Source organism: Trachymyrmex cornetzi, unplaced genomic scaffold (assembly GCF_001594075.2).
Source record: "Trachymyrmex cornetzi isolate Tcor2-1 unplaced genomic scaffold, Tcor1.1 scaffold748, whole genome shotgun sequence".
Taxonomy (NCBI): domain Eukaryota; kingdom Metazoa; phylum Arthropoda; class Insecta; order Hymenoptera; family Formicidae; genus Trachymyrmex; species Trachymyrmex cornetzi.
In genome coordinates, this window is record NW_017300079.1 from 22,979 (window position 1) to 50,340 (window position 27,362).

Genomic DNA, 27,362 nt, shown 5'->3' on the forward strand with positions numbered 1-27,362 from the left:
TTTTAGACAGCCATTTATAGTACTAGTAACATATTTCTATTTCATTTTATCCTATACATTCTATCTCACATTATCCTATACGTCTTATCTTGTTTGATATAGTTTAAAGGAAGTTTCATAGCATGTCGGCCATATTTAGTACTCTCCTTAGCACCTTTGTCATACTGACTTAGGCGTCGTCTACAATACACGGAGTAAGAAGTAAGAGTAAGAAATTGACCAATCACAGTCGATTATTCTTCTCACATTCGACTGTGATTGGTCAATTTCTTACTCTTCCTTCTTACTCCGTGTATTGTAGACGGGCCTTTAAAAGTAAAATGTGCATCCATACATGTGTATTTCATATACGTATCATGTGGTATATACTTCCAACTTTTCCCGCGCAACGGCACTAAAATCGCATCGTCCCGATTTTCCATTCCGTCTGTTTTCCGAAGCCATGTTTCATCTTGATATCTTGATATCCTTCTTTGTATAACATCCTCCGTGATGTTACATATGTATGTACATACATACATACAATGGAGTATCTGTCAAACAATATATTGTTTATATTGACTTGGAGTTTCGCGATTTCATCGGTAATACCTATGTGTTCGCATTCATTCCATGTCCTTGGTTATCATTTTCTGATATTTTATCGATACCACAAACATTTGTAAAAATGTTATTAATGTTACGTTTGTAAGGAAGAGGATATCATTTTATTAATGTGTTTGTCGTTTTACCAGCGTTAATGTCGATAAAATTAATGTTTTATCAAAATTTTTTACATTTTGATTTATAATTTTTTCATCTATAAATTTATTATTTATATATACACAGTAAAAATTCTCTTAAAATTTATGCTGAAAATGTGGTAATTGTGGGACCTTGTATTTCGAAGAATTTTATGAAAATCTCTTGCATTCACTAATAAGAGTACAATCAAATATAAAATACGCTTGATTAATTTTACTGAAGTGCATGGTAAAAATCTTTGAAGTATTATATTGTACCATAACTACCATATCTTCAGGATAAATTTTAAAAGAAAATTCTTTTCGTGTATGTGTGTATATATATTTTGTTTTGCGTATATATATTTCCAGACTACTGCACATTACTGCGTATGGGGTTTGTGTGAATCATCAGAGTATTGCTGCGACGAAAATGTATGCTGCAGTTACAAAGACTATGATATATGGATTACTATGTAAATATATAATACATTTACATTTGAAAATTCATCATATTTTAGATGTATTAAAACCAATCTAATAAAATTTTAACAGGATAATCATAGCTGGAGTTGTAATTGGAATGATACTAGCTGGTACATGTCTCTACTACAATTTATGTCGCATCTATCTTTATCTACAACGGAGATACTATGGCAATAATTCTGTGTCAATGCCATCAGAATTTGATTCTGATGGAAAATCAATAAAAATATCATTTCATGAGTAAATAAAACAAATGATTTTTTATTAGACTAAATGTATGATATTTCATCTTTAAGTATTAACAATAAATTAGATGAAATATATCTCTAATAATTTATTCTGTTAAAAAAATATATATATATATATTGAATAAATTGCCTTTGTATTCTTATTAAGTAATTGTATTGTCAGTTGTGATATTTTTCTTGTAACTTTTTACTTGCGCTGTAGATATTATACAGTTTAAAATTTAAACAATTTCATTGAACAAAATTATATAGAGGGAAAATAAACGCTAATCTATATCATCTATACTGTATTTCCATTCGAGTATTCTGTTACTAATTTTAAAGGCGTTCCAATTATCGTCAATCTTTGACGCCCGAAGCTTAACATGTACAGCCTCACAAATTTCCTTTATATCTTCGGGTATGAAAAAGTGAGAAAGTTGCGGTACTATATCTTTTTGCCGTGGTTCTGGATCCTTACTTCGTGTAATGGTGGATGGCAATTGTTTTTCATCTACACTCAAATCTATCAAATTTTTATAAAGCGTCTCATCCAATGGAAAATCAAGTGCTGCAGAAATCTGTAACGAAAAGATGATTCAAATAAATGTGTGCGTGCGTGCGTGCGCGCGCATGCATGTATAATAGTGTTTTACCTTTCCATTTAGAAAACTCTTTAGTGCAAATGGCAAATGATTGATGTCTGCAACAATTTTCTGTCGTTCAAGTTCTTTCAGCTTATTAATAGTACACATGATAGAGTTGTATTCTGGTTGAGCTAAATCTTGTACTGTAGTAACATCCAATGCAATGATACATCTTTCATTTGCATCACTTGTTTTTAGATCAGCCTGTTCCTTGCGAAAAACTGATCCCATAGATGTTTTGATTTTAGGACTTGACATGTTATGTGATACAATTTTTTTGACTGGAGATATTTTTTTTCTTGTCATAGTTTTGTAATGTGACAAAACAGGTTTTGCATTAAGAATTCTCTCTTTGGTCATTGAATTTCTTGTTTTTTTAATAATGCTTGACGCAGATTGCGGCTTTGTCATTTTTGATGTTTTAAAATCTTGAATATTTACTTTTGGTATATGAATGTTATCCATAGGAAGTTTAAATTTCTCTCGAATAGCCGATTGTACACTATGTTGAAAGTTTCCTGTTGTTGTATCGCTTACATTTTTATTAGATGCAGACTTATTTGATAGTTTATTATTATTTTCTTTTTCGTTCTGTCGTACATTCTTTGTGTTGTCTTTTAAAACGTCATCTTGTGAACTCTTGTTCTGTCGTTGGAACATTTTACTACTATTCTTTGTATTCTGAATACCATTTGCATCCCGCAAAATTGTACTCTTGACTTTTGGCATATTTTTATTGGACAAAGACATATTTCGAACATTGCCAGATGTAGTACAATAATGTGATAAAGTGCCAATATCATGATTACTTGAAGATGTATCTTTGTCATAAATATTTGCAAATTTTGTAGGATCTACAACTCTGATAGGTTTCTTAAGAGTCACTATTTCTTTGATTTTTAGACCACTTGTTTGCAGACCAGATTGTCGTTTGGAATCTTCAACAATCTCCATCTTGTTTCGCGTATTGTCGGAAAATTGACAGAATCTAACTTTCGGTCTTGAAATTACATTAATATTATCTGTCATAGCGAGAGATGTCATTGATAAATATCGATTGCGATGAATCGTTAATGTTATATAAGAATATTTTATTTAAAAACATTACTCCCAGAGCGAGAGAATGTGTTTCAAAATCCCGTGTTATATATAAATTATAGAAAATATTACAAATTTTATTCTCTTATAATAGTTCACTAAACAAGGTAAGATCGCATTTTCTGCTAAAAGTCCGAGTGCCTCTTCGTTTTTTTGGCTCCGTAATCAGACTGGTTAGAAGTCTGAGTTCTGAATAATCTGAATCAGTCTGAATCTGACCACGTTTAGTTAGACCCTTAAATCCATAAACTTTTAGAAGATAGACGGAGCATTCGTACGAGAGAAGCTGGGAGTCGATTGTGTATTTTGAAATGAGATGAAAATTACAAAAGTGAGCAAATTCACTTAAGTGTTAACCAATTGAATTATGAATTTCCTAATAAATTTGCTCATATTTGTAATTTTCATCTCATTTCAAGATACACAATCGACCCCCTGAAAATTTGATAGAAAGAGAAAGAAATAGTCGCGACTCGCGGAGTAGTTCTCTTCTTTTCTAGTAGTGAATTGATTGGTCGCCATGGTAGGCCGGAAAGTGGCCGAGAGCAACGAAAGGTTTGTTCGCGTCGCATGCTCCAACATATTCCAACATACTCCTACCATAACTCCTACTCACTCTAACGCGCTTGATAGAGTGAGTAGGAGCTATGGTAGGAGCATATTGGAACATATTGGAGCATGCGACGCAAACAAACCCGAAGACAGCCGTTTAAGAGTTGTGGCCTTACGTAAAGTCCCTATAAGAGAATCGCGTCAATCTTGTCAAAATTTTCATTGGCTTTGAAGTAAAATGGCGGAACCAATCATCGATGGTATTATATCGCCTTTGAGTATCGTGAGCGCGACGGTGATTTAGACTTTAGAAATTGTGAAAGTAGAATTTACGTTAAATTATATAATATTGACAAGTAGAATTCAAGTTAAAAATTGCAAAATATTGACAGAAGTAGATCTGTCTATAGTTGAACTAGTTTTACACTTAAAAGGAACAGGGAACAGAGAACAGAGAATAAGAATTTCAACCTATCAGAAATCACGTATTGTGGAATACACAGTTTCTGATAGGTTGAAATTCTTATTCCTGTTCTCTATTCCCTGTTCCTTTTAAGGCCCGTCTACAATACACGGAGTAAGAAGTAAGAGTAAGAAATTGACCAATCACAGTCGATTATTCTTCTCACATTCGACTGTGATTGGTCAATTTCTTACTCTTACTTCTTACTCCGTGTATTGTAGACTGGCCTTTATTGTGCGGAGCCCTTGAGTCTATGATTTTAGCACACAGCTCATGTCAATTTTAGAACATAGCTCAATTCGAAAGTATTCGAAAGATCATAACGAACGGAGAAACTTGAAACAAATTAAATTATATAAAGTAATTTAGTAATGTGTATATTATTATGTAAAAGAAAATATATACATATTTGATATTTTATATATATAGAAAATATTGATGTAATCTTAATTAATATATACAAGTTTTACTTTCTTTTTTTTATCAAATATATTGCCAACAAGTGGTGGCGGAGCACAGGTAGTATTTAATGATATAGTGTTTGAAACAATTATCCTCGAAAGCGAGAAACATATTGGACCTCAAGAGAAGGGAATGGACTAATCCGACTAATAGTAGATATATTTCTATACATTGACAGAAACGACGAAAAGATCATATGAGTCGAGTATAATTACTTTCACAACTGAACATGTCACGTAATTCACATCGAGAGTGTAGGAGAAGTGAAACATCCGAAACATGTAATACATTTGGTGTATTTATTCATGCTTGCGGTTTAATCAAAGACTATAATCTTTATATGATATAATCTTTATATCACCATTATATTTTCGTTATTTTTACAAGATTTGAGATAAACATCATTAAAAAATTTGTATATCTAATATTCATACGGGATAGATATACTGGATTCACACTGCATCCGATGCGTCGTACGACGTAAATCGGATGCAGTGTGAATCCAGCATTATTGCTGAAATATACAATACATGATTATTACACATTAATGCATACAGGATGTTTGATAAAGATCGTAGCAATTATGCTTAAGGGCAAATTCCTAAGATTATTTTGAGACGAAAATTCTAATACTAAAACGTCGAGGCTTTAATAAAGTTATCGAATCATACCGCCTAAAAATCATACCGCGTGATACAACGAAAAATCCAGCCGTACCTAAGCGTGCGAACTTTAGGCGGTATGATTCTTCGTTAAATTTAAGTGCTTATATAAATTTAAAAATTATTATACCCGCGACATTTTGGTATCAGAATTTTCTGTCTCAAAATGCTCTCAGGAATATGTTACGTAAATGTTACGGTTTTTACCGAACAACATCCTGTATGCATGTGCGCGTGCGTGTATGTGTGTATTGTATACACACAGGGTGAGCCGAAATTTGAGGGTAATAAATTATTGCAGCATGAAACTTCGTAAAAAATTAAGTGATAAAAGTGTAAGCTATTTTTTCCCTTGTAAAGTAGATTTTTAATATAAACGTTTTAGAATAAACGTTTAAGTTTAACTAATAATTATAAACGCGTTGGTTAAAAAGTCATATCCATATGATGTGCGCCTATGTTATGGTATTAGATACTAAACAAAAATATTGCCACGCGCATTGTTCTGTTATAGTTAAACTTTAAACGTTTATACTTAAAAAACTACTTTATGGAGAAAAATGACTTCTTTTATCACTTATAATTTTTCACAAAGTTTGTTTTGTGAAAAATTATAAGTGATAAAAGAAGTCATTTTTCGCTGCAATGATATCGAATTTCGGGACACTGTGTGTGTGTATGTGTTTAATGCCATTAATTACTTAAACGGAACACTAATATAAAGAAAGTCTTGTCTCGGTAATCTGTAAGTATAAAAATATAAATACATTTTAATATGTATTGATAAATATCTATAGCGTTACGATTATTTAAATTGTAAAGATGTATGCGGGCGAAGGGATGGATCCGGCAACGAATTAGTGCCCGAGGTATTTCTTCGTAAGTTTAAAAGACGACCCTCTTGCTCTGAACTACAATTTGTATGATATATATATAGCAAATAACATTGCTTTTGCGACTTACCGGTTTACTAGATTCTCATTGCTGTTTTCCTTTACAAACGTTACCAATCCGTATGCATTATGTTTATCCAATGTTCCATTGTAAACTAGCAAGTCATCTACTAATATCTACAATAGAAATATAAATATGGTTTTAATACAATTTGAACAAATTGGAGAATTATCAGTGATACTTGTGTGTAATGCAATCGATTTCTCTTACCGCAAATTCTTTAACTCTCCTTTGTGAGGTTTTTCCATAATTCCAGATTTTGATCATTGATACCATAATGGGATGATAAAATATTAAATACACGCGATTTGTCTGAGAAACGCATATCGGGAATATTAAATAGAAATTAATTGACTATTGTTATCTAGTACAGTTCGTTTTCGCTTACTTGCCCAGGAAGTATAGGAGCCAGCCAGGCATGTCGTCCATCTCGAGTATCATTTATCCCATCAATAAGTTTGTCTGGTATACGAATGTCGTTGTCTATTCCTTCTATTATGTTGACGCTTTCGGGAAATGCGGCTACATCTAGCAAGAGATGATCGGCATTAACGGCAGGATTGACGATAAATATCAATAAAAGTACAAATATAAATTATAATTAGAAATTCTCTATTATTTCTTTTTCTGTTCATTTTTTTCAATTTTTTTGTTTTTCTCCTTTAGAAAAGCAGAGATTGCATAAAATTAAATTTGTCATTAAATCTCTCGCAGAGTTTTGCTGAACGTAAACTGAACGTACTGTCTGCAGTTAATTTGATTTCTTTTCCATAATTATCATATAGTTGTATTCCATTGAGGCCTACGTAGTAAGAGTCTCCCCATGTAGAGAAAATTATTATTTGATAAACGAATCCGCGTGGCATCGACGGAGCTTCGTAGTTGGAATCGAAAGACTCGAGTTCTAAAAAGTTATGTGTGATGCACGATAGGATATTTTTTAATTTGTTATGCCTATATAGATAGATATATACATATATGCACGCACACTTCTATCTTGCCTGCTTTACACGCCGTCTCTGAATGACATATACCTTCGAGCGATTTTGTAATTGGATCGATGATTTGATTCGAAGATTGTTCTCGATTAGGTGGATTAAGGAAACTAATTTCTTGGACAAAATCATAATGACAAGATCCCGGCGCGCGTCGCAATAGGAAGCCATCAGAATAATTCTCGTCATGCAACTGTCTACCGTCTAATTTGATTAGTAACTGTTTCACCTGTGCAAGAAGATTGGTCGTTGCAATCAGAATTCAGTTCTCTCATTTATTGAACAATGCGTTTGAATTATTTGCGTTCTCTCTCTCTCTCTCTCTCTCTTACTCCGCAATAAGACAACTCCAAAGATGCATTGTAATTCCAAATTCGAATTCCTGTCAGGTACACATCCATATCGAAAGTAACGGTTATCGTAATCCTCTTATTTAACATTAAATCCGCTAGCCACATGTAATCCATTTCGGTTGTAACATTGTGCCCGTCAATTAGTCTCATTAAATGCGTATCAGCCACGTTACAATGCAAATTGGCACTTACTAACGGGACTGCTACACCTTGATCCCCGATTAATTCTATACCGGTGAGGCCTATAACAAGAAAATCCGAAAGAAAGATTCGAATACATGTCGCAGATTATATTATATTATTATATAACGCTGCAGTTTGACTTGTGTCAATAATTAATTCACGTGATTTACGCTATACCTACCAACCAAATGCTGTAAACCCCAATTAGAAAGGATAATTAATTGAATCTCTCGGCAAGATAAAGGGGTAAGAGCGGTATTGCGAATTTTGCTATTGGTATACGCGTTGGGAGAATTTTCAATAGAATCGTCGCTATTATTACGTCTCGCCGAAGCAATCTAAAAAGAGATTACCATTATTGTATCTATCTTATTTTTATCTACCTTATTAACATGTGCGGCATGTTACGTTATACATATTATATATATATATAAATTATTTCTTTCTCTTCACAATCTGATGTCCCATTATTGAATTCTATGAATGTATTATCATGTTTTGATATCAATTCCAGAATATTTTCGTCCGTCGTAAATAATATAGTCTACATCAGTCAATATTTTTGTGCATTACATATAAAATTGATTTCATTCAAATTTATATTATATATATATATGTGTGTGTGTGTGTGTATGAAATTTAAGAATAATTAAGTGTAATTAATTTATATTATATATGTATAATAGATCACTCTACGTGTTGTTAATGTTGCTATAACGAAAGCTTTTATAAGACTTCTTACATCTCCAAAAGAATCAAGGCTACCCATATCATCCCCTGAAGCTTTAGCGATTTCTCCGTAAAAAATGATAATATCGTTCAATTTAATAATAATATCTTTGGCTCCTCGAAAGGAATGTATTCTGGATTTATTGTAATTCTGAAAGAAGAAAAGGAAGTAATTTCAGTTCAAATGTGTATTTTTACACCCGCTGCGGCGCACACGCGCGCTGCATATATACTTGAACTTCTACGTGTGTTTATAGATAATTTTTTTATGTCGTAAAATATATATAGATAAGAAATCCTACCCATATTCTGATCATTGCTATAGTAATCGTGAATTCAAATATCATGTAAACATAATGATGGTCACCATTTGAATAAGGTGTTAGCCATAAATTTGCATCGTCTCTTGTTCGATTGATACCATTAATTAAATTATTTATTGTATAAGGATTATGATCATTGTTCGGTGATTGATTAACGCTTGTCGTATGTGCACGTATCTCTTTTATTCTCGCTGGTTCTCCGGTATTTGAAAAAATTTCAATACCATTGAGGCCTACGTAGTGTTTGTCGCCCCAGGTAGAAATAATATCAATGACCAACGAGTCTCCGGATGGTAATTCAGGAATAATAAAATTTCTGTATAATTTATCTAAAAATATATAATATATAAACTAAATTATATTTAATTCGTATTTGCATATTACAAAGATGTAGAATAATGCAACACGTTGATTGCCATGCTAACACAATATACTCTCTCATTGAGAATATACCGGCCGGGATATACACTACTGTCTACTTATTCGTATTAAACGATATTTCGTCTATTATATAATATGTGCTTATGATAATAAAAATTCCTTTTCTTTAATGTACAGTAAAAATTATAAGACGCGAAAGCTCGCTGGGCAGACAACGCGTTAATATTCTATGTTTCTATCATATGCATGTGTAAAATGTATGTGTAAGCTTTCAACAAGGTGCAGGCCATCAATCAGCTATTTGAAAAAGCTGGAAGAAAAAAATATGTAACAAATGATTTGACAAAATGGTTTTTAAATAAAGTGGAGAGATTTAAAGATTTCTTGATATTGACCAGATAATAATTTCGGATTTCCTTCATTCTGTGTACTAAATGTGGAATCGTTAAGATAATTGTCATCTGACAAATGTAATGGTGTATCTACACGATTCGGGACACTTGATATTTGATGTTCAAAATAAAATTGATCCTCATCACCAGTTTTATCGTCGTTATAATTTCCAAATGTCAAATACATCCCATGCTTTTCCATCTGTTTTCTTTCCAAGTATGCGTCCAAACCATGAAAATCATTCTGTGTACGATGCTTTACATTCACAACGGCAGAACAAGCGCGTGTTCTTCGTTTAACTTGTACTTGTTCGCTCTTTGGTGTATTCGGCAGTGATTTGCTCGTGCAGGGTGTTTGTAATTTAATATTAGTATCGATATAAAGATGGCTTAAGTTTGATTGATAGCTATTAGGTTGATTGTTTCTATAAAAATGCCAAAGCAAAATATCGCTTTATAACGCTGTATCATATATTCTTGAAAAAATGAGCTATTGACAAAAAATATACAGATATCTTACGTATCTTCATCTTCCTTCTTGATGGTGATATTTTTGAAATGATGCTGATCATCGATTAAAACAAATGTTTCCATTTTTAGTGATTTGGTATCGTTACTTATATTAATCTTCTCTACATTGCTGATATAAAGGATAAAAAGTGAAAATAAAAAAAGTGGAAAACGATGCTATATTTATTCTTAAAAAGATGAAAAGTAATAATGTGCGAAAGAATGCTCTACATACTCAGTCATCTCCACCAACCAAGATGGCATTGTAAGCGCATTGGCAGCCAAAGATGCAGTTTTATTCTCCATCTTATCATACGTAACGTTATCCATACTTATTTATTTTCTTGTTTTACCACTGGTACCGTTGTATATGTCACTTTTATGATGATAATAATGACTCGCCCAATTGAATCACTCAGGTAATCTATTCATTATTTTATCGAAAAAATGTCAATTGCAATTTTTTCATTTTTCAAAAGCATACACATATTCATTTTCATGATTACACGTTGCACAGATTTCAGATTGCTCAACTAATTGTTTAAGACCGATAATAACCAGAGTTAGAAATTCTTATCCATTGTCGGCTCGTTCGATTCTCGCTTTGTTTGCTGCTATCACTATGGAAACTCTTCTGGAAGACTAGAATAGACGCGCCCCTATATGCAATTTTATATTGTACTAAGTATAATGATTATATAATATGTGCGCGCGCACAACTGTTACCATTTCTACTATGGTAAAAAGCAAGGTTTGCTAAGAAATAATTTTTGACCAATATATAATGTTTTATTTCTAATGAAGTATTACACTCATTGCCAAGAAGTATATATATATATATATATGTGTGTGTGTGTGTATGTGTGTGTGTGCGCGCGCGCGCGCGCGCGTGTGTGTGTGTGTGTGTGTGTGTGTGTGTGTGTGTCTCGATAACAGCAATGTTACATATTACTCCACGATACTTTGGTCCACGAAGTATACAACAAAAATAGACAGCGAATAACTTGTAACTGATAATCATTTTGTACTTTGCTCCTTGCGATCACGGCACATATATCATCGCAAATCAATATTCTTATTACATCAAGACTTTCGTAATATTTCACATTGTCAATACTGTACATTCTATATACATACCTACGTACGTACGTGTGTGCGCGCGCGCGTAAAGGGTTTCAGAGTTAAACTATCAAAAATGAATTTACGATCTCAAAATAAATAAAAGATTCCTCTGGAAGTTTACTCACAAACATTTCGTTTAAGAACTATTGATTTCTTAAGTTACAGAACAAAGGAATAAATAATGTCGAAATAATCTATGTATTCCCCTGTTATTGCCTTACAATAATCAAAATGTAATTAATAAATGTTTTGTTCAAAATGATGGCTTCAAGCCGTAAGAGACAAGCATTGTGTCTCTTTTATCAAAAAGAGAATGAGCGACGGACATTGTGCGTCTGTAATTTCTTCACATCCATTATCTTCCGTTTTAATGATTGAAGTTCATTAGCGAACACTTGGTACACTTTTTGCTTCAGAGCAAAACAAAATAAGAGATATTTCGATATTATTCATTCCTATAGTTCAATAACTTAAGAGGTCAATATCTTTTAAATAAAGCGTTTGCGAGCAAATTTCAGAGGAAAATTTTGTTTGTTTATATACATATATATATATGTATATATATACATACACATGTATGGGCACACACACAATATACGTACGTAACATACAAATATTGTCTATTACTATATATACTAATTTCAATATATAATTGATATACATACATATGGAAGTACAAATTAGATCGTTTCGATATATAAACATATCATAATTTAACTATAACAACAAGTACCATAGTTGTTATATAAACCTATATAATTTCGTTCAATTATATATCATATCTAGTAATAATATAAATAAGGCCATTTGCTCAACATACTATATTTCAAAAAACGTTCTATAATTTCAGTAAAATATACTATACAACATTTTTCCTTTTTTTTATGATTCCCTACCAAAATGTTAGCGAAACAAGTATGATTCAAATAATACATTCATTTGTTTTTCCTTAAAGAAACGTCAATAGTTCATTAGAAATATCCTAAGGTGGGGCATACGCGAGTTTAATTTAATTTTGGCACAATACATCTGCAAATAGAAAGACACTTCTAGCAGAAAGTAAACATATATATTCAGTCAACTTGATTTCCATTCATCGCTAAGGTAAAACTTGGCATTTATACTTTGTAAAGATTCTAATATAGAAGTTTACTTTATCAAACTTATGTAATATAAAACAAAATAACGTTTTTCCCAAAAATATTCCATCTGTATTTGGAAAAGAGTACAGGAATGGTAAAATTTTCTTTCTTACTTAATAATTATTCACGAGTGGTGTCGAAACATTAAATTTGATACTAAATAGAATATGAATGGTACAATATTCGCTATAGATATTCGAACTCGTCATGTAATTAGCAATACAACTGCGTTATATTAATATTTATTAATGTAATATCATATTTTTTGTCTTATTTTTAATATATAAACACATTCATAATATATGAATGAAGTCTTATATGGCCGTCAGGTACTTAAAAATCTTCCTTTTTCTTTCGTTTTAATACATACCATTTAATTCACTACACGCTTTTTCATAGCGTTTATTGCGTTTATACATTATATATACACAATTTCTGTTTACTGAGAGAGATTCGAAATAATTACGAGAAGACGTCTAGCTGACCAGCACATACGCAAATCACGATTAAAAAATAAATTTGTTTTTATCAAAAAGTCTGAAAATACATAATATATAGGCTTATACATAAATTAAATAATATTCCTTTACCGTAAAATATTTACCCTTTATGAAACTGCTACATTTTAGAATATTTAACATTTGGAAGAAACACTGTAGAAAACAGTATACAACTCTTACAATTCTATATGAGGCTTTAGTATATTAGATAATTGTGGCATGCTGCCGGCAGATGGTCCAAGAATATTCGTTGAGTCTGTTTCAGGAAATACATGGTTCAGAATCGCGTAATAATGAAATCCAGCCGCCGCAGCTACGAAAAGATGCCAAATTGCATGCGCGCAAGGTATACGACCATCCGATTTGAAAAATACTAAGCCAAGAACATACATCAGCCCACCCAGTTTCAATTCCGTAATATTGTAATAATTATACTGTAAAAATATTTATCGTAAATTAATTGAGATATTATTAAGATAAGATTATTTTAAATCATATGAAATTATGTATAAAATATATTTTGCTTGAGCAATATGTTTCTCGTGTTCATTCTCTTCTAAAATGAAATTCAAGCAATTACAAGCATTCTGAATACAATATTACTTTACTTACAACATTAAGGATCGCGACGCTAGGTCCAATACCCATAACCACATAGAAAATAGTTTCGAGCATCTTGTATCTCTCGTGAAAGATCTGCTGATAGAGGATACCCATTACAGCCATGATCCAAACGACATATCGCATCGCGAACAAAAGCTCATCGTCTGAGAAGTGTTCTATATTTAACCATGGAAAGTAACTGGCTGCTATGAAGATGTAAATCATAGCACGATCGCAACGATGCAACGCATCTTTTAGTTGTCTAAAATATTATGCGCGATGAATGTCTTGTTTACCATCTTACGCGTCTCAAAGAATTAGAAATAAGAATTAAAAATAAGAATTAAAAGAAAGAAATAAGAATTAAAAAAACGGATAAAAACTATGATTAAATAATTGTACCTGTTATGATTGCAATAGTGCACACTGTGGAAGAAAGTCGATACTGCAAAGACAAGGATTAAGGAAGTGCCGTATACACACGCTGAAACAAACTGAGCCCATGTTGACGAACGGCGTATAAGTTCGATACCGCCAATTACCGAAGGTACAACCCATATTCCGTGAGTTGCCACATTTGCCATATGTTCGATGGATGTAGGAGTATATGCCTCATTTATGCATGCTCTCGGATTCATCCACTTTATCCTATAAGCCAATTCACAATTGCATATTTTGTCCTTTCTTTCTACTTGCTTTCTTAATTGTAAAGTTTACTAAATTAAATTTCATAAAATTGCATTTAAATTATATAGAGAAATAATAGAATTACATATCCCCTTTAATATAATGCAATCATATTCTACAGTTACAAAGTACTATGAAAGACATCGATAAAACATCGTTAAAACCAATAATGCTACATAACAATTCGTTTTATCACATTTTTACACAATATATATTGCTGGTCAGCATTAACGCGATAGAAAACTGTTATGAGAGAGAGAGAGAGAGAAGAAAACATGCCCAGTTATTATATAAAGATTAGTGAAGATTATATAAAAAGAAATTTAGTCGAGTCCATATAAAGCAGATAATGAAATTAGGGAATTCTGCAATATTTGCTATAGTATACTACCATAAATGTAGATGACAGCGTGTATTTTTATTAAATTTAATTTTGATATCCATCCATGAGTCTCTAAAGAAAGTTTAAATTTTAAAATTTCTTTAGTGACTCATGAATGGATATCATGACTGAATTTAACAAAAGTACATGCTATCCCAAGTCACCTACATTTGCAGTACATTAGGTTTAGATATGTAAGTACATAGTATATACAGTGCAGTAATAGATTAAAGACGTAAGAAATTAAAGATTAAGTAATTGTACTACAATACATTTTTCTGTGTGCGTGCGTGCGTGTGTGGCATAAAGCTCATTTTAAATCTCCTAAGCATTATGTCAAAGTACATGCACATCATGTAAAATCATATATGCAATACACACGATATATATATATATATATATATATATATATAATACAGCATAGGATTTCTTTTCGTGTGTCCATATCGGTAGTACGGTCCATAGAGTACGGAACATTGCCTGAAGATACTTTGATCTTGTATTATCCTACAAGCGGTGCTAGTGCATTCTGTTAAAATTTGTATACTGTCTTAAGGTTTTGCTACATGCATAATCATTTTTGAGCTCAAATAACAATATGATTGCAAGATAATAGAAAAACTGAATGGAATTGTTTTTTATTAGATAATAATGGATACATAATTAGATAATATTGAAGTGTATCTGATGTTTTTCTTTAACATATTGTAAAGTATAACTTGTTATTTCTTTTTGTAGACCCATCTATCCTATACAATAAAGAATTCAACTCTCAACTAGTGTAGCTATGGCAAAACATGTGTATAACATATTACAAAATTAAATTTATCAGCTATTGTTTACTAACCATACTGTAACTGGGATTTGGCAAAACTTAGCTAGTAGTAAAGTATCGCGCTCATAACTTTGATTAATAACATTACAATAACTGTACATCATCCAACCAATTGTCAGATCTCTCATATACAAGATACTCAATCAATACCTAATGTATAACCGATTGTTTGATAATATATTTACTCATCAATTCATGCATGGATATAAATTATTTTGCATATAAATAGATGCTACATGCCAAATGTCCAGCTGAATTCCAAGGATGCAAAAATGCAAAGAGATGCTACAAGAATAAAGATTAAATCAGAGCAGAGCGGATTATATTATCTAAGATAATGAGTTGGCAAACATTAGGAGAGAGATTAGGAGACTTAATTTTTTATTATCAAGGAGATTCAATTGTTTTATTATTGACTCGAATTAAATTTAAAAAATTATATAGAAATAGGCACATACTGATTGTATTTATACAGGCCGCTCGTTAGAATGACATTTAAAAAACCTTGGCTTTATGACATTCTCACATACACAGTTTATTGAATTGCGCAACGTATAATACAATCTGTATTCACATCTTACTCTTTGATTCGTTGCAGTTGCAGGAAATTTTTTATGGGTGCTGTGATGATTTGATGAAGGCAGGTACCGTCCATGACGTTAGGCAAATAATGTAAAATTTCGACTGTAATAGTAGAGTATTTGTTGATCCTTGTTTATCTTGACAGATCACAGCCTCCAATGACAGATTTCTTATGGATGATGTGGTAAATGTGGTTAACGGCGGTGTAACAGCTGCCGAGCAAGCTGCGTCTTCCATCGCATATTGATAGACTCGTAACAATTTATGTTCGACATGGCAAGTGGACGAGTCGCTATCGTTCACCGCGTACCGCACGTGATCGTACGTCAATTTGTCTTCTATTTCCGAACGAACTAGTTTCGTCGCTCGGCGTTCAGCCGCTCTGACGAAGAAAGCCACCAAATCAAACTAAGGTAAGGACGGCAAACACGTCTGACAAGCGACAACACTAGGCAATACAATACTGATTACTCTGATAACAATATCTAACGACTTGGACTATTTTAGCTTCGCGAGTTAAGGAACCTACAGACAGAGCGGCGCAGCGGTAGCCAATAGGTGCATCCAGAAGCACGACCGCTCATTGAGCTCTTGTATCTGTTTGGTCTATATTTTTCGATCTAATGGAATATGCCAATCAGATGCAAGAGCTCACTGAGCGCTCAGTGAGCGGTCGTGCTTCTGGATGCACCCAATGGCTGCGTTCAGCAGAAAAAGCAGATTTGAAACTGCTGTAAAATTTTTCAATATGATTGGTTTATACGTTTAGATCTAGAAGGAACCAAAAGCAAGAACCAATCGTATTGAAGAAATTTACGACAGTTTTGCAAAGCTGCTTTCTCTGAACGCAGCAAATGAGAGCTATGCATCACTAGCACTGAAATTAAGGCACTATAAACGCGAGTATTCGCATATCCGCCATTTTTACTCCTTTCCCCAACATAGACTTATAAGGGCCTGAGCACAATAGAGGAACAGGAATTAGATATTAAGATTTTAACCTATCAGAAACTGATTACATCGGAATACACGGTTTCTGATAGGTTGAAATCTTAATATCTAATTCTTGTTCCTCTATTGTGCGCAGGCCCTAAGATAGACGGAGCATTCGTACGAGAGAAGCTGAAGACGTGATAGAAAGAGAAAGAAACAGTCGAGGAGTAGTTCTCTTCTTTTCTAGTAGTGAATTGATTGGTCGCCGTGGCAGGCCGAGAAACGGTCGAGAGCAATAAAGATAGACGTTCGAGAGTTGTGGCCTGCGGGTGCCGTCACATGCGGCGTAACTTGAGTAAGCGTAACTTACGCCAACCAATCATATCATTTCACTTGAACATCAGTTTCTATCTAGTCACTTTATGCTTTTTACGCTATTTTGTTGTTACGCCGAAACATGATAGAACGTTATGCAAGAATCTGTGCTCTCCGCTTTAAGGCCGCAGCACACGCTCTTGCATAACGCATAATGCATAGTGCATAAAATCAACCAATCAAAATTCTTCTTTTCCATGGAATGGGAGGAAAGATTCTGATTAGTTGATTCGCTTATGCACTATGCATTATGCGTCATGCAAGAGGGTGTGCTGCGGCCTTTAGGGTATATCCACACAAACTTGCATAGCCGCATAAACATATACATAAAGAAAATTATCCAATTGCAGTTCTCTTTTAAAGTCGTACATAAAATGTGATTGGATAATTTTCTTTATGCATACGTTTATGCGACTATGCAAGTTGTGTGGATATACCCTTAAGCAGGTAGCACAGACTCTTGCATAACGCATAACACGTAATGCATAAGAATATGTACCAATCGAAGTTCTCCGTTTCTTTCCCTTCCATGTAATAGAGAACTCTGGTTGGTTCAATTTCTTATGCCTCATGTGTTATGCGTTATGCATAAGAATATGTACCAATCGAAGTTCTCCGTTTCTTTCCCTTCCATGTAATAGAGAACTCTGGTTGGTTCAATTTCTTATGCCTCATGTGTTATGCGTTATGCAAGAGTCTGTGCTCTCCGCTTTACCCGTCCTTGTCCGAATGCTTGTTAATTTGCGCTTGCGTATGATGTTACCGCGTAATTCGAACTTGAAAAAATGTAGAATAGTTATCAAAATGTTATTTGAAATTTGAAAACGATAGAAACAAATGTTCCCAGCTATCAAATTGTCGTCATTGTTGATTGTAACTATACATTTAAAATACACACGTATTTTATATATTTATAGAATTTAAATTAATTCAATACATAACCTCAAAGCCTGGCTTAAAATTATGTACGAAAAGCAAAATAAAATATCTCCATACTCATGCATATATGGAGATATTTTATTTTGCTTCGTTGATATTTTGAGACATATAACACAATAACATCCCATTTTTTAATAATTTTATGTGCTTTTGTTTCGAGAGCTTTGAAGTTTGAACGTATGTACATATGAATATTTATAATCAACGCATGTGCGTTACAGTGAAACATTCACACAAGGACAGATAGATGTTGGTGCCATCGACAGTCACCTATGGTTCTTCCATATGTATGTTCTAAGCTCCGATTGCACACATCGCATGTTGCACATATGTATCGCTAATTGGCTAATTTAAAAATAAAATATTCTCATTGGTGAAGCAGTGAAAAATTACTAAGCACCAGCTGATATGAATGGTGTGTGCAATCGGGATTGTAGGCAAACGGGATCCTTCCAACAAATGAGTCTTCCTATACCTGGAATTATCATGTTCAGTTTATGTCAAAATATGAAAAGTGAAATAAATATTTGTGACACGAAAATTTAGAATATATACAATATTTGAATTGAGCATGATACTATGAAGTAAATGTACTTTTCATGCACAATTGAAAAAAAATGATTCATCTTCTTTTCTAATCACATCTCGCTTTATCTAACATTGCAACATCTGAAAACAGCGTAGTACGCAACTGAAAAGAAAAATGCAAATAAAAATTGATATCATACATATACTAAACGTATATATACTAATTAATATGTCTAGATACACAAATATGATATGTATCTAAATATAATGTAATATAATAATATGACACTTACATTCTCTTTGTTTCTATTCTGACATTGTTCCGAGTCACAGTTACAGTTGTTGCAGGTAACACCATTCTTACGACACGTACATACCCGTGTAGAACATTTTGTTTTACAAGCACATTTTATCGGATTCTCATGATTAGGTTCTATCTTATTAAAGGTCAGTCGTTGAATTGAGAGTTTCGATTTATTCTAAATAAAGAAAATAATTATTGAAATTCTAATAATTTCACGCAGTTGTACAGACTATAGTTTTTGACTATACATTTTGGATTTTTTTGTACATACAAGAGACCCTCATGAAGCGTTAAATTCTGATTTTGATGAAACTTTATATACATATTGGTTATATAAAAAGATGAATTAAAAAAATATCAGTTGCGGCGGAAAAGCAATTTTTTAAGGGACTAGCGCACAATCAAGGAATAGGAACAGGGACAGGGACTAATAGCGTATTCGTATTTACTTACTGACTCCAAGTCGACACTCTGTTCTTTTTAGTTGCATTTCTTGCACAATTTAGCTCTTCTTTTGCAGCTGAACAGAACAGACCATTAATTCGGAGTCGGGTCGAGTCAGTAAATCTAACACACTATAAGAATTCTAATCTGTCAGAAACTGTGTATTCCATAGCGCATGGTTTCCGAGTGGTTGAAATTCTTATTCTCTGTTCCTTTGATTGCGCAGAGTCCCTAAGCGTGGAGTCAGCCCTTATTTGTTATGTTTAATTATTTTTTAAAAACATTATTGACGTGAGTAAATAGAGATAATTAAAATTATTACAGAAACCATTGTTTTGTAGGAAATACTTTTTGATCTCTCTGGAATAGTTTCTGAGATATCATGAAAAAATCTAAAACCCGCGTCTACCTATAAGGTGATGTCATCCCTTAAAATCATTTTTCCATCGCATTCGATTTTTTTTTAATTCATCTTTTTATATAATCTATGTGTACAAAGTTTCATTAAAATCAGAATTAAACACTTTGCGAGGTTCCCTCGTTAGTAACAAAAACTGTATGACAAAAATGGCACAGAAATAAACAAGTATCGATAAGATATATATCACATTTGCCATATATATCTAATTAAGACAGTTTCTGTAATACAAATTTACCTGTAATTTTTGTATTCGACTATAAAGCGGCGTTTTTTTCCAATCTGGATCTTTATCGACATCGTCTTCCATCGTTGAACTGTCATCGTACGATAGACAAGCATTCTCATCGACTATTTCTTCTTTTATTTTATTTTCCATCTTTCTTTTCTTGGACAATGATTTTTTATTTTCATTTAAATTCTCTATCGAAACCTAAAACGCATAATAATAATAATTTCATTCTTTTTACTGAGTAAGCACACAGAGCATGTTTACTTTTTTTTATAAACGTTTCATAAAATTGATTAATACCTGTCTCTTTATAGATTTTGTCAAAGATTTGTCAGTATCGCTAGAAAACATATCAGATGAATCTTGCGAACAAGATATTTTATTTACTCTCTCCCGTTTTTCATATTCTTCTAGTCGTGCTTCTAGATTCTGATACTTTTCCTAAAATGTTATCTTTATATAATTGACTTGAGGGCATATTATATGTATACCCACATAATATGGATATATTATAATACATATAAACATCATATATATACATATATATATATATATACATGCAATATTTCTCTACGGTATATACTAACTTTCAATTCATTATATTTGTAACATTGTTGCTTCCTGTCTTGTGTAACTACATGAAATGCTGTTTCAAGTGCTACTTTTGCGTCCATTGTTGTACGTATCATATTCCATCGAGTATTTGTTCTAGTTTCTAAAGAAAAAGAAATTTATTGACGGATTACCGCACTTGCTAGTAAAGTGACTCTCAATGCACCTCGCTCAATAAAATTACTCAAAATAAGTAATTATAAGAGGTTCCGTATGTATAAAACAATATGACAATTAATAATGGCATAGAACCAATATTTAAACAAATTTAATTAAATTAGAATCATAAAGTTAACAAACGTTTCGATATCGATTGGGTCATTTTCAATGATACAAAGGTAAATCATAAATAAAAGTACAACTATACAATATTAAATAAATGAAAAAACCATAACTATAACAATTCGTTAAATTGCCAGCAAATTCTCGTCTTTACTATATAAAAAATATCCTTAATCTTTAATTACAGTTACAACATCTTAAATAAAAATGAATATGATTAAATTATAACATTTCATAAAATTGCAAACATTTCAAAAAATTACTCAAATTAACTTAATAGAAATCTTACCCTGATCTGACTCAAGAATCTTTTGTTGTAGATCTGCAATTTGTATGTTACGTAATTCTATGAATTCAGTAACAGTTGCAAGCTCCTTTTCATCCGGATCGTTATTTTTTTTAAGTTGCTCCAATTGATGTACCAACGAAGCTCTATCTTGCATCAGTTTTTCAAGAGAATAATCTGCTTCTACAGTGGCCATTAATACTTCCATTTCTTGAGCGATCCAAGTTTTTATCTCTTCTTTGCTATTGGTCTTCTTTTCTTGTCGTTGCATCGCCTTTTTCTGCATCTCCAAAGCACCCTGCCATATATAAATCACTTAGCTTAATAGCTCGCGTAGCAGAAATGCCGTTATGAAATGCCAACATGTAATAAGCATATCATTAAACAGAGTAGATCATAAATTAAATTAAATTAAATCATAGGTGCGTTCCATTTTGCGGAATCTACAGCGCTTGTAAGCATTATTTGTCCTTGTTTAACATTTAATAAACAACAAGAATGAAATAATGCTTACAAGAGAACGCACCTACTGTCGACAAAGAAACGTACCTTTAATCTTTTGTTAACTGCAAAAGCTTCCTCCATTTTCCTTTTAAAAACATTCTCCTGTTTATTATGTTCTATTTTCATGCGTACCATTTCGTAAGCACGTTTACGATCCTGCGTTCTTAATTTAATAATTTCCTTTTCCTTGGATTGTTTCCACTTAGTAAAATTATTTGCGTCGTTGCGCATCTGTCTGATAAGCTTGACTCGAGTTTCTTTTAACGTTTGTATCTCACAGGAGAGAGTTTTAATTTTTTGATCCTGCTTCTCCTTCGCTTTAATTATCTTGTTCTGTTCCATGCATCTACGTGTCAATTCCGCTATCTTTTTTTCCAGTTCTTGTACTCTTTTACGACGCGTCTCAGCCAATCTGTGCACAAAGAGCATTTAAATAAATTATTAGACTCTGTCTACAATAGATGTAATAAGTCTTTTTTTGAGCTCTAAGCTATGAGACGTTATAATTAGTCCTAAGGTGTAAACTTTACCATTGAGATCTGATTAGTTTATTTAAAGTTTACGCTTTGAGGTAAAAGATTTCTTAGAAAAATCTAGAAAAAAAAGTCGCGTTACAATTTAGAGTTCAGAACAAAAGACTAAAGACTTAATAATACACTTATCGATTAGTACCCATATTCTTTATAACTCTTAATGACAGTATCGTTACATTATCGTTATATGGGATGTCCCAAAACGACCGTCAAATATTTCGTGCACAGGTAGAGTGGATTAAACTAAGTCGAAAAAAGTCCTCCATTTTGCAATTTTCGCAATAGTTAACAAGATATCAATTACTAAAAATCGCCGAATATTAGTCTTTAACAATTCTTTACTCAAGTACTATCAACTTTACAAAAAAACAGCAAGAGACAAAAATTATTTATTTTCTTCTCATAAAGTTCTGAGAATTTTTTCAGAATTTTTTAGTATCGCATTTTCTCATGTTAATAAAAATAATTGCCAATAAGAAAACGCAATACTAAAAAGTTGATAAAAAATTCTGAAAATATTCTTGGAATTCTATAAGAAGAAAATTAACAATTTTTGTCTCTTGCCTTTGATTTTTTCTCTGTAAAGTTGATAGTATTTGAGTAAAAAAATTATTAAAGATCAATATTCGACGATTTTTAATTATTGATATCTTTTTAACTATTGCAAAAATTGCAAAATGATAGAGAACTTTTCGACTCAGTTTAATCCGCTCTACCTGCGCACGAAATATTTGATGGTCATTCTGGACACCCTTACGCACGCACGCACGCACATATATATTACATTATCATTATATAGATAAGAGTACAGATCTTAAGACCACAAATTGTATCAATGATATGTGGTGATACATGACTCAACGCGAGAGTAGTCGACTCTTAGTCGGCAGATCTTGAGTTCGATCCCTCTCACATATACTACGATTTTCGATTTACATTTTACATGGGACTGAGGCATAAATAATCTTGTATTTATAAAAACTAAACTTACTAAAAAAGACAAATAGAGAAGCTAGGCGGCAAAAGCACTCTAAAATAACTTACTTAGAACTGACATTGTGAGCATGAACCGCTTGTAAATGTTCCTCTTTTTCCGCATGTAACAGTTTGATTTCTTGTTCCATCTCCACGACATTCCTACGGCTTTCAGCGGTTTCTTGCGTTACATTTTTCAACAGTTCCGACACGAGGCTTTCTTTGAGTGCCAACTCCTTATTAATAGTTTGGACCTCGTTATTTCGCTCCGCTTGCCGTAGTGTGTGTTCCTCTTCCTTTTTATCAAAGTAATCCAAATTATCTTCGATATCATTCAATTCCTCTGTATGCACACATTCTATATCTTCTTCCATGTGTATGACACAATGTTTGGAATTGGATATTTCATGATTTATAAGTTCTTCGGATGCTTTCTTCTCATTATTTTGGATATCTATGCGCATAAAATAAACATCAAGTTAAAGATTCATCAAAGTTTATAGTTTATAAAAAAATAATTAATGGAATGTTCACACACAGAAAAGCTCACCTAACATCTTTTCATATATCGCTTTTAATTTATTTCGTTTTTCATCGTCGATTTCAAGACAAGAATCGAAATCTTGTAAAACTTGCTTGAATTCATCAAGTAATAACGATATAGCAAATCTGATTTTTTCCCGAGCCTGTTCGGCCATCTCCGCTCGTTCGTGCATAACTACGATTTCTCCTAAATTCGAACTCAATTTTTCCGTCATATCTCTAAACTTTTGATGTAATACACTATATTTCTCCTCGAGTGCCTCGTGTTCCTTCGGACATGTTGTTATGCCAAGTTCCTGATTCGCAAGAGCCAGCCGCAGTTCTTGAATTAATTTGTTCAACCGATTGATCTCTGCTACTTTTGGATCTTGATTCACAATTGGCTTATTCTTTATCTTACGTGCACGATCCGCATATCTCAATGTACTAAGAGTTTCATCCAAGTTATAATCTGCAAATAGTTTTCAAAAATGTGATAGATGTTGAAATATGTTAGAATACAAGTTGGACAGACGTAGGCGGTTAAGAAAATAAGAGTGTGCGAATACCAACCAGCAGGACTGACACAGGCAACCATAAGAGTCATGGAATTACCACCCAAGGAATCTTGCAACAATCTGGTAAGTTTACTGTCTCTGTATCCGATATATGTTCCAGAGGCACCATCACCTAGTTGTGAAATAACATTTCCCAAAGCCAACAATCCCTTGTTTATATTTACACCTTCTTTAAACCGTTCCCCAGTTGCTTGAGTTTTTTTACTACGTTCAGAACCCGCTAAATCAACCAAATGAAATTTCGCCACTGTCGCTGTATTCCTGCTTGAAAAGTCGAATTATTTCCGCTCTCACACGGTTAGTGTCGCAAGCTAAATAGAATGATAGAATAAAAAACAGTAGTAGGAATTAGAAACCAACAATTACTTACGGATCATCTTTCTTTTGCTGACGTATACATAATGTAAATATAGCGTGACTGCGACTGCTATGTGCATTCATTGCAGTTGCACCCGTTACGCGACCCAGGGAACCTTGTGCCAGACACTCTAACGTCTCTTGAGCATCTTCAACTTGTTTCTCACTTACACCGACAATTTTTATGTTTTTACCGTCCTCTCTAATATCTACAATGGATTGGCTTCTCTGCTTATCAGATAAAAGATCATACAATTGTTCTTGATACAATTCCATGAATGAGACTGCTACTTTGAAACTCCAATCTTCCTTGGATTTAATTATTTCAAATATATCATATATAACTCTTGGTATAATGCCCTTCTCTCCCACACCCGTATAATTGGTACCCATAGAATGGGTTTTGCCACTTCCAGTCTGTCCATATGCTAATATTGTAACATTATAGCCTACAAAAGATTATTATTTATCTTTAATGTAATGCAAATGCAACATTATATCTAAAAAGTATAAAGATTTGAAAAAATATGAAATATTTACCTTGAAAGGTATTATCTACGAGTCGTTTAATCGCCGTGTTATAAAAATTTTCCTGTCCAATGTGAGGAGGAAACACATAATTGTACGTGAACGCTTTGTCAGTATTGCATATACGAACTTGTGGTTCTCCAGATATAGCATCTAAACACATTTGACACCCTTTTTCAAGCTCATTGTCTACTAATGGACGGATACGTAGAGCAACACTAACTGTACTTTCACACATCTGCAATAACAATGTTACATTAAACATATTGGGAACACAGCATAGAGGCACTATATAGCACCCATCACATCATTATTGAATATTAAACAATATTTCTTGAGAGATTCATACACAATGCATATTTTAATACTACATATGTAGTAAGCTTAATTTGTTTGAGTTAAAACGGTCAAGGCTTATATGTTTCTTAAATTATTTTTGAGTTATTAAATATCAAGGCAATATATACACAATCACACATCCATTTATTCAATACATAAGAGTTAAACTTAAAAATTTAATTTAAGATAAATACATACAATTATTGAAAGTAATATCAAAAATTAAACAAGATCAAGAACATATGCTGTAACTCATAAAACAAGTTGAAAGCTTCTAAACATCAACCAACCATGATACCTAAAAAAATAAAGACATTTACATATTTTGTTACAGTACTCCAATAATATCAAATATTTCTCTAAAAGATATTCATAACGCCTTGTCTGGCTGATGTGCACCTTTCAATGTTTCTAAGTAAGTCTCAAATGGAGGGATTCAGTCAATATGACGTCTTTTTCATTGAATAAAAAAATAAACATGAAATAAAAATAAACCATATCCATTAATAAGAAAAAAAAATTTATAAGAAAACACATTTACTATATTCTTTTTAAAACGAGAATCGTTGCACAAATTTTGCTATATCATTGAACAACAGATGCCAAAGTATCTACTTTTACAAGGTTATAAAAAAATCGTACTTACCGTTTATACAATCTCTCAACCAGAGACTCACCACACGAAGCGTAACGGAATATATTCTAAGAAAATTATACACGACTCACGGAGAATCACGAGAAATTTCATATGCACACTTCTTTTAGTTATGCCTGATTATACCAGCCTACCTTCCAGCACCTTCCAACGTCGAAAGTCAATAACGTCAATTACGCATATATATGTAACAAAAGACCCCGACTCCGACTCAAGACTGTTGAAAATACACGGTATCGATATTACAGAAGAACGTTAAATTTCAAATAGTTTGAATTTATTCAGAGCAACGAAAAAAGGAGGGACGGAAGGAGAGGAAGAGTAGAGTCCTAGATATATCAGAGAGGTGCAACCGGTGTTATGCATTCTGATTCGCTGTTGTAATCTGACCAATTGCGTGACTTGGCAGCCATTTATAGTACTAATGACATATTTCTATTTCATTTTATCCTATAAATTCTATCTCACATTATCCTACACGTCTTATCTTGTTTGACATAGGCCGGTATTCATAGTCAGATCTTATATTCAAGACCGTCTTAAGTACAGTCTTAAGAAGTCACGAACCAATCAGAGGGCTGCATTAGCGTCTTAAGACATTACTTAAGACGGTCTTGAAATAAGAACTGACTATGAATACCGGCCATAGAGTCCTACATTTATAAATCTAGGGCCGGTATTCATAGTCGGTTCTTATTTTAAGACCGTCTTAAGTAATGTCTTAAGTCGCTAATGCGGCCTTCTGATTGGTTCATGACATCTTAAGACTGTACTTAAGACAGTCTTAAATATAAGATCCGACTATGAATACCGGCCTAAGACTCTAAGGAAGAGAAGAGTTTGCAACCAATCCGACATTTGAAATTCTCTGATTGGAAAATATATAATGGCTGCGTTCAGCAGACTCAACCGTTTTGTGATTCTTCGCAGAGATAGGACTATTTCTTTAAATCTAAAAGTATAATCCAATCAGCGCGACAAATCATAAAACGGTTGCAAAACTGCCGAGTCTGCTGAACACAGCCA

The 27,362-nt window shown here is 32.8% G+C and overlaps 5 protein-coding genes across 7 annotated transcripts; 1 reads left to right on the top strand and 4 right to left on the bottom strand.

Annotated features, from left to right (window-relative positions):
* The first annotated feature begins 386 nt into the window (after window positions 1–386).
* LOC108768035 (uncharacterized) lies at window positions 387–1,533 on the top strand. The gene is made up of 3 exons (XM_018518246.1): window positions 387–584; window positions 1,095–1,198; window positions 1,278–1,533. The coding sequence occupies exons 1-3, from the start codon at window positions 525–527 to the stop codon at window positions 1,450–1,452; spliced, it is 339 nt and encodes a 112-aa protein (XP_018373748.1). The 5' UTR covers window positions 387–524; the 3' UTR covers window positions 1,453–1,533.
* Window positions 1,534–1,568: 35 nt separating this feature from the next.
* Window positions 1,569–3,416, bottom strand: LOC108768034 (uncharacterized). Its single transcript, XM_018518245.1, has 2 exons — window positions 2,092–3,416; window positions 1,569–2,016 (listed from the first exon to the last, which is right to left on the bottom strand). The coding sequence occupies exons 1-2, from the start codon at window positions 3,124–3,126 to the stop codon at window positions 1,723–1,725; spliced, it is 1,329 nt and encodes a 442-aa protein (XP_018373747.1). The 5' UTR covers window positions 3,127–3,416; the 3' UTR covers window positions 1,569–1,722.
* Window positions 3,417–4,961: 1,545 nt separating this feature from the next.
* Window positions 4,962–10,624, bottom strand: LOC108768095 (protein KIAA0556-like). The gene is given in 14 exon segments (XM_018518377.1): window positions 4,962–6,230; window positions 6,283–6,389; window positions 6,484–6,585; window positions 6,662–6,801; window positions 7,016–7,177; window positions 7,308–7,497; window positions 7,601–7,863; window positions 7,986–8,142; window positions 8,220–8,348; window positions 8,547–8,684; window positions 8,836–9,185; window positions 9,633–10,054; window positions 10,150–10,269; window positions 10,375–10,624. Coding segments are annotated over 14 exon segments (2,481 nt in total). The 5' UTR covers window positions 10,470–10,624; the 3' UTR covers window positions 4,962–6,124.
* A 1,977-nt stretch (window positions 10,625–12,601) lies between these two features.
* On the bottom strand, window positions 12,602–16,065 carry LOC108768036 (monocyte to macrophage differentiation factor 2). Its single transcript, XM_018518247.1, has 5 exons — window positions 15,992–16,065; window positions 13,909–14,154; window positions 13,516–13,768; window positions 13,084–13,337; window positions 12,602–12,940 (listed from the first exon to the last, which is right to left on the bottom strand). The coding sequence occupies exons 1-5, from the start codon at window positions 16,063–16,065 to the stop codon at window positions 12,910–12,912; spliced, it is 858 nt and encodes a 285-aa protein (XP_018373749.1). The 3' UTR covers window positions 12,602–12,909.
* Window positions 16,066–18,670: 2,605 nt separating this feature from the next.
* On the bottom strand, window positions 18,671–26,545 carry Klp3A (kinesin-like protein 3A). 3 transcript variants are annotated; one of them, XM_018518351.1, is made up of 13 exons: window positions 26,471–26,545; window positions 25,355–25,580; window positions 24,828–25,263; window positions 24,453–24,718; window positions 23,908–24,351; window positions 23,427–23,811; window positions 21,895–22,261; window positions 21,349–21,643; window positions 20,753–20,880; window positions 20,466–20,606; window positions 20,172–20,366; window positions 19,061–19,246; window positions 18,671–18,930 (listed from the first exon to the last, which is right to left on the bottom strand). In XM_018518351.1, exons 2-13 carry the CDS (start codon window positions 25,578–25,580, stop codon window positions 18,874–18,876), a joined length of 3,126 nt encoding a protein of 1,041 aa, XP_018373853.1. In that variant the 5' UTR covers window positions 26,471–26,545; the 3' UTR covers window positions 18,671–18,873. The 3 variants fall into 3 exon arrangements, with proteins under 3 accessions (XP_018373853.1, XP_018373852.1, XP_018373854.1); XM_018518350.1 differs by lacking the exon at window positions 26,471–26,545 and adding an exon at window positions 26,328–26,461; XM_018518352.1 differs by lacking the exon at window positions 26,471–26,545 and adding an exon at window positions 25,880–25,892.
* Between the last annotated feature and the right edge of the window lie 817 nt (window positions 26,546–27,362).

What these genes read in the sequence shown, in the direction of transcription:
- LOC108768036 (XM_018518247.1), bottom strand. Translation starts at nt 16,065, where the DNA reads ATGGACGGTACCTGCCTTCATCAAATCATCACAGCACCCATAAAAAAT. An exon ending in CAACTGCAACGAATCAAAGA is followed by an intron (nt 14,155 to 15,991) that starts GTAAGATGTGAA and finishes ATTGGCTTATAG; the next exon opens with GATAAAGTGGATGAATCCGA. An exon ending in GCGTCGCGATCCTTAATGTT is followed by an intron (nt 13,338 to 13,515) that starts GTAAGTAAAGTA and finishes ATATTTTTACAG; the next exon opens with TATAATTATTACAATATTAC.
- LOC108768035 (XM_018518246.1), top strand. Translation starts at nt 525, where the DNA reads ATGGAGTATCTGTCAAACAATATATTGTTTATATTGACTTGGAGTTTC. An exon ending in GGAGTTTCGCGATTTCATCG is followed by an intron (nt 585 to 1,094) that starts GTAATACCTATG and finishes ATATATTTCCAG; the next exon opens with ACTACTGCACATTACTGCGT. An exon ending in TATGATATATGGATTACTAT is followed by an intron (nt 1,199 to 1,277) that starts GTAAATATATAA and finishes AAATTTTAACAG; the next exon opens with GATAATCATAGCTGGAGTTG.
- LOC108768034 (XM_018518245.1), bottom strand. Translation starts at nt 3,126, where the DNA reads ATGACATCTCTCGCTATGACAGATAATATTAATGTAATTTCAAGACCG. An exon ending in AGAGTTTTCTAAATGGAAAG is followed by an intron (nt 2,017 to 2,091) that starts GTAAAACACTAT and finishes TTTTCGTTACAG; the next exon opens with ATTTCTGCAGCACTTGATTT.
- Klp3A (XM_018518351.1), bottom strand. Translation starts at nt 25,580, where the DNA reads ATGTGTGAAAGTACAGTTAGTGTTGCTCTACGTATCCGTCCATTAGTA. An exon ending in GATATATGAAAAGATGTTAG is followed by an intron (nt 23,812 to 23,907) that starts GTGAGCTTTTCT and finishes TTATGCGCATAG; the next exon opens with ATATCCAAAATAATGAGAAG. An exon ending in CAGTTAACAAAAGATTAAAG is followed by an intron (nt 21,644 to 21,894) that starts GTACGTTTCTTT and finishes TATATATGGCAG; the next exon opens with GGTGCTTTGGAGATGCAGAA.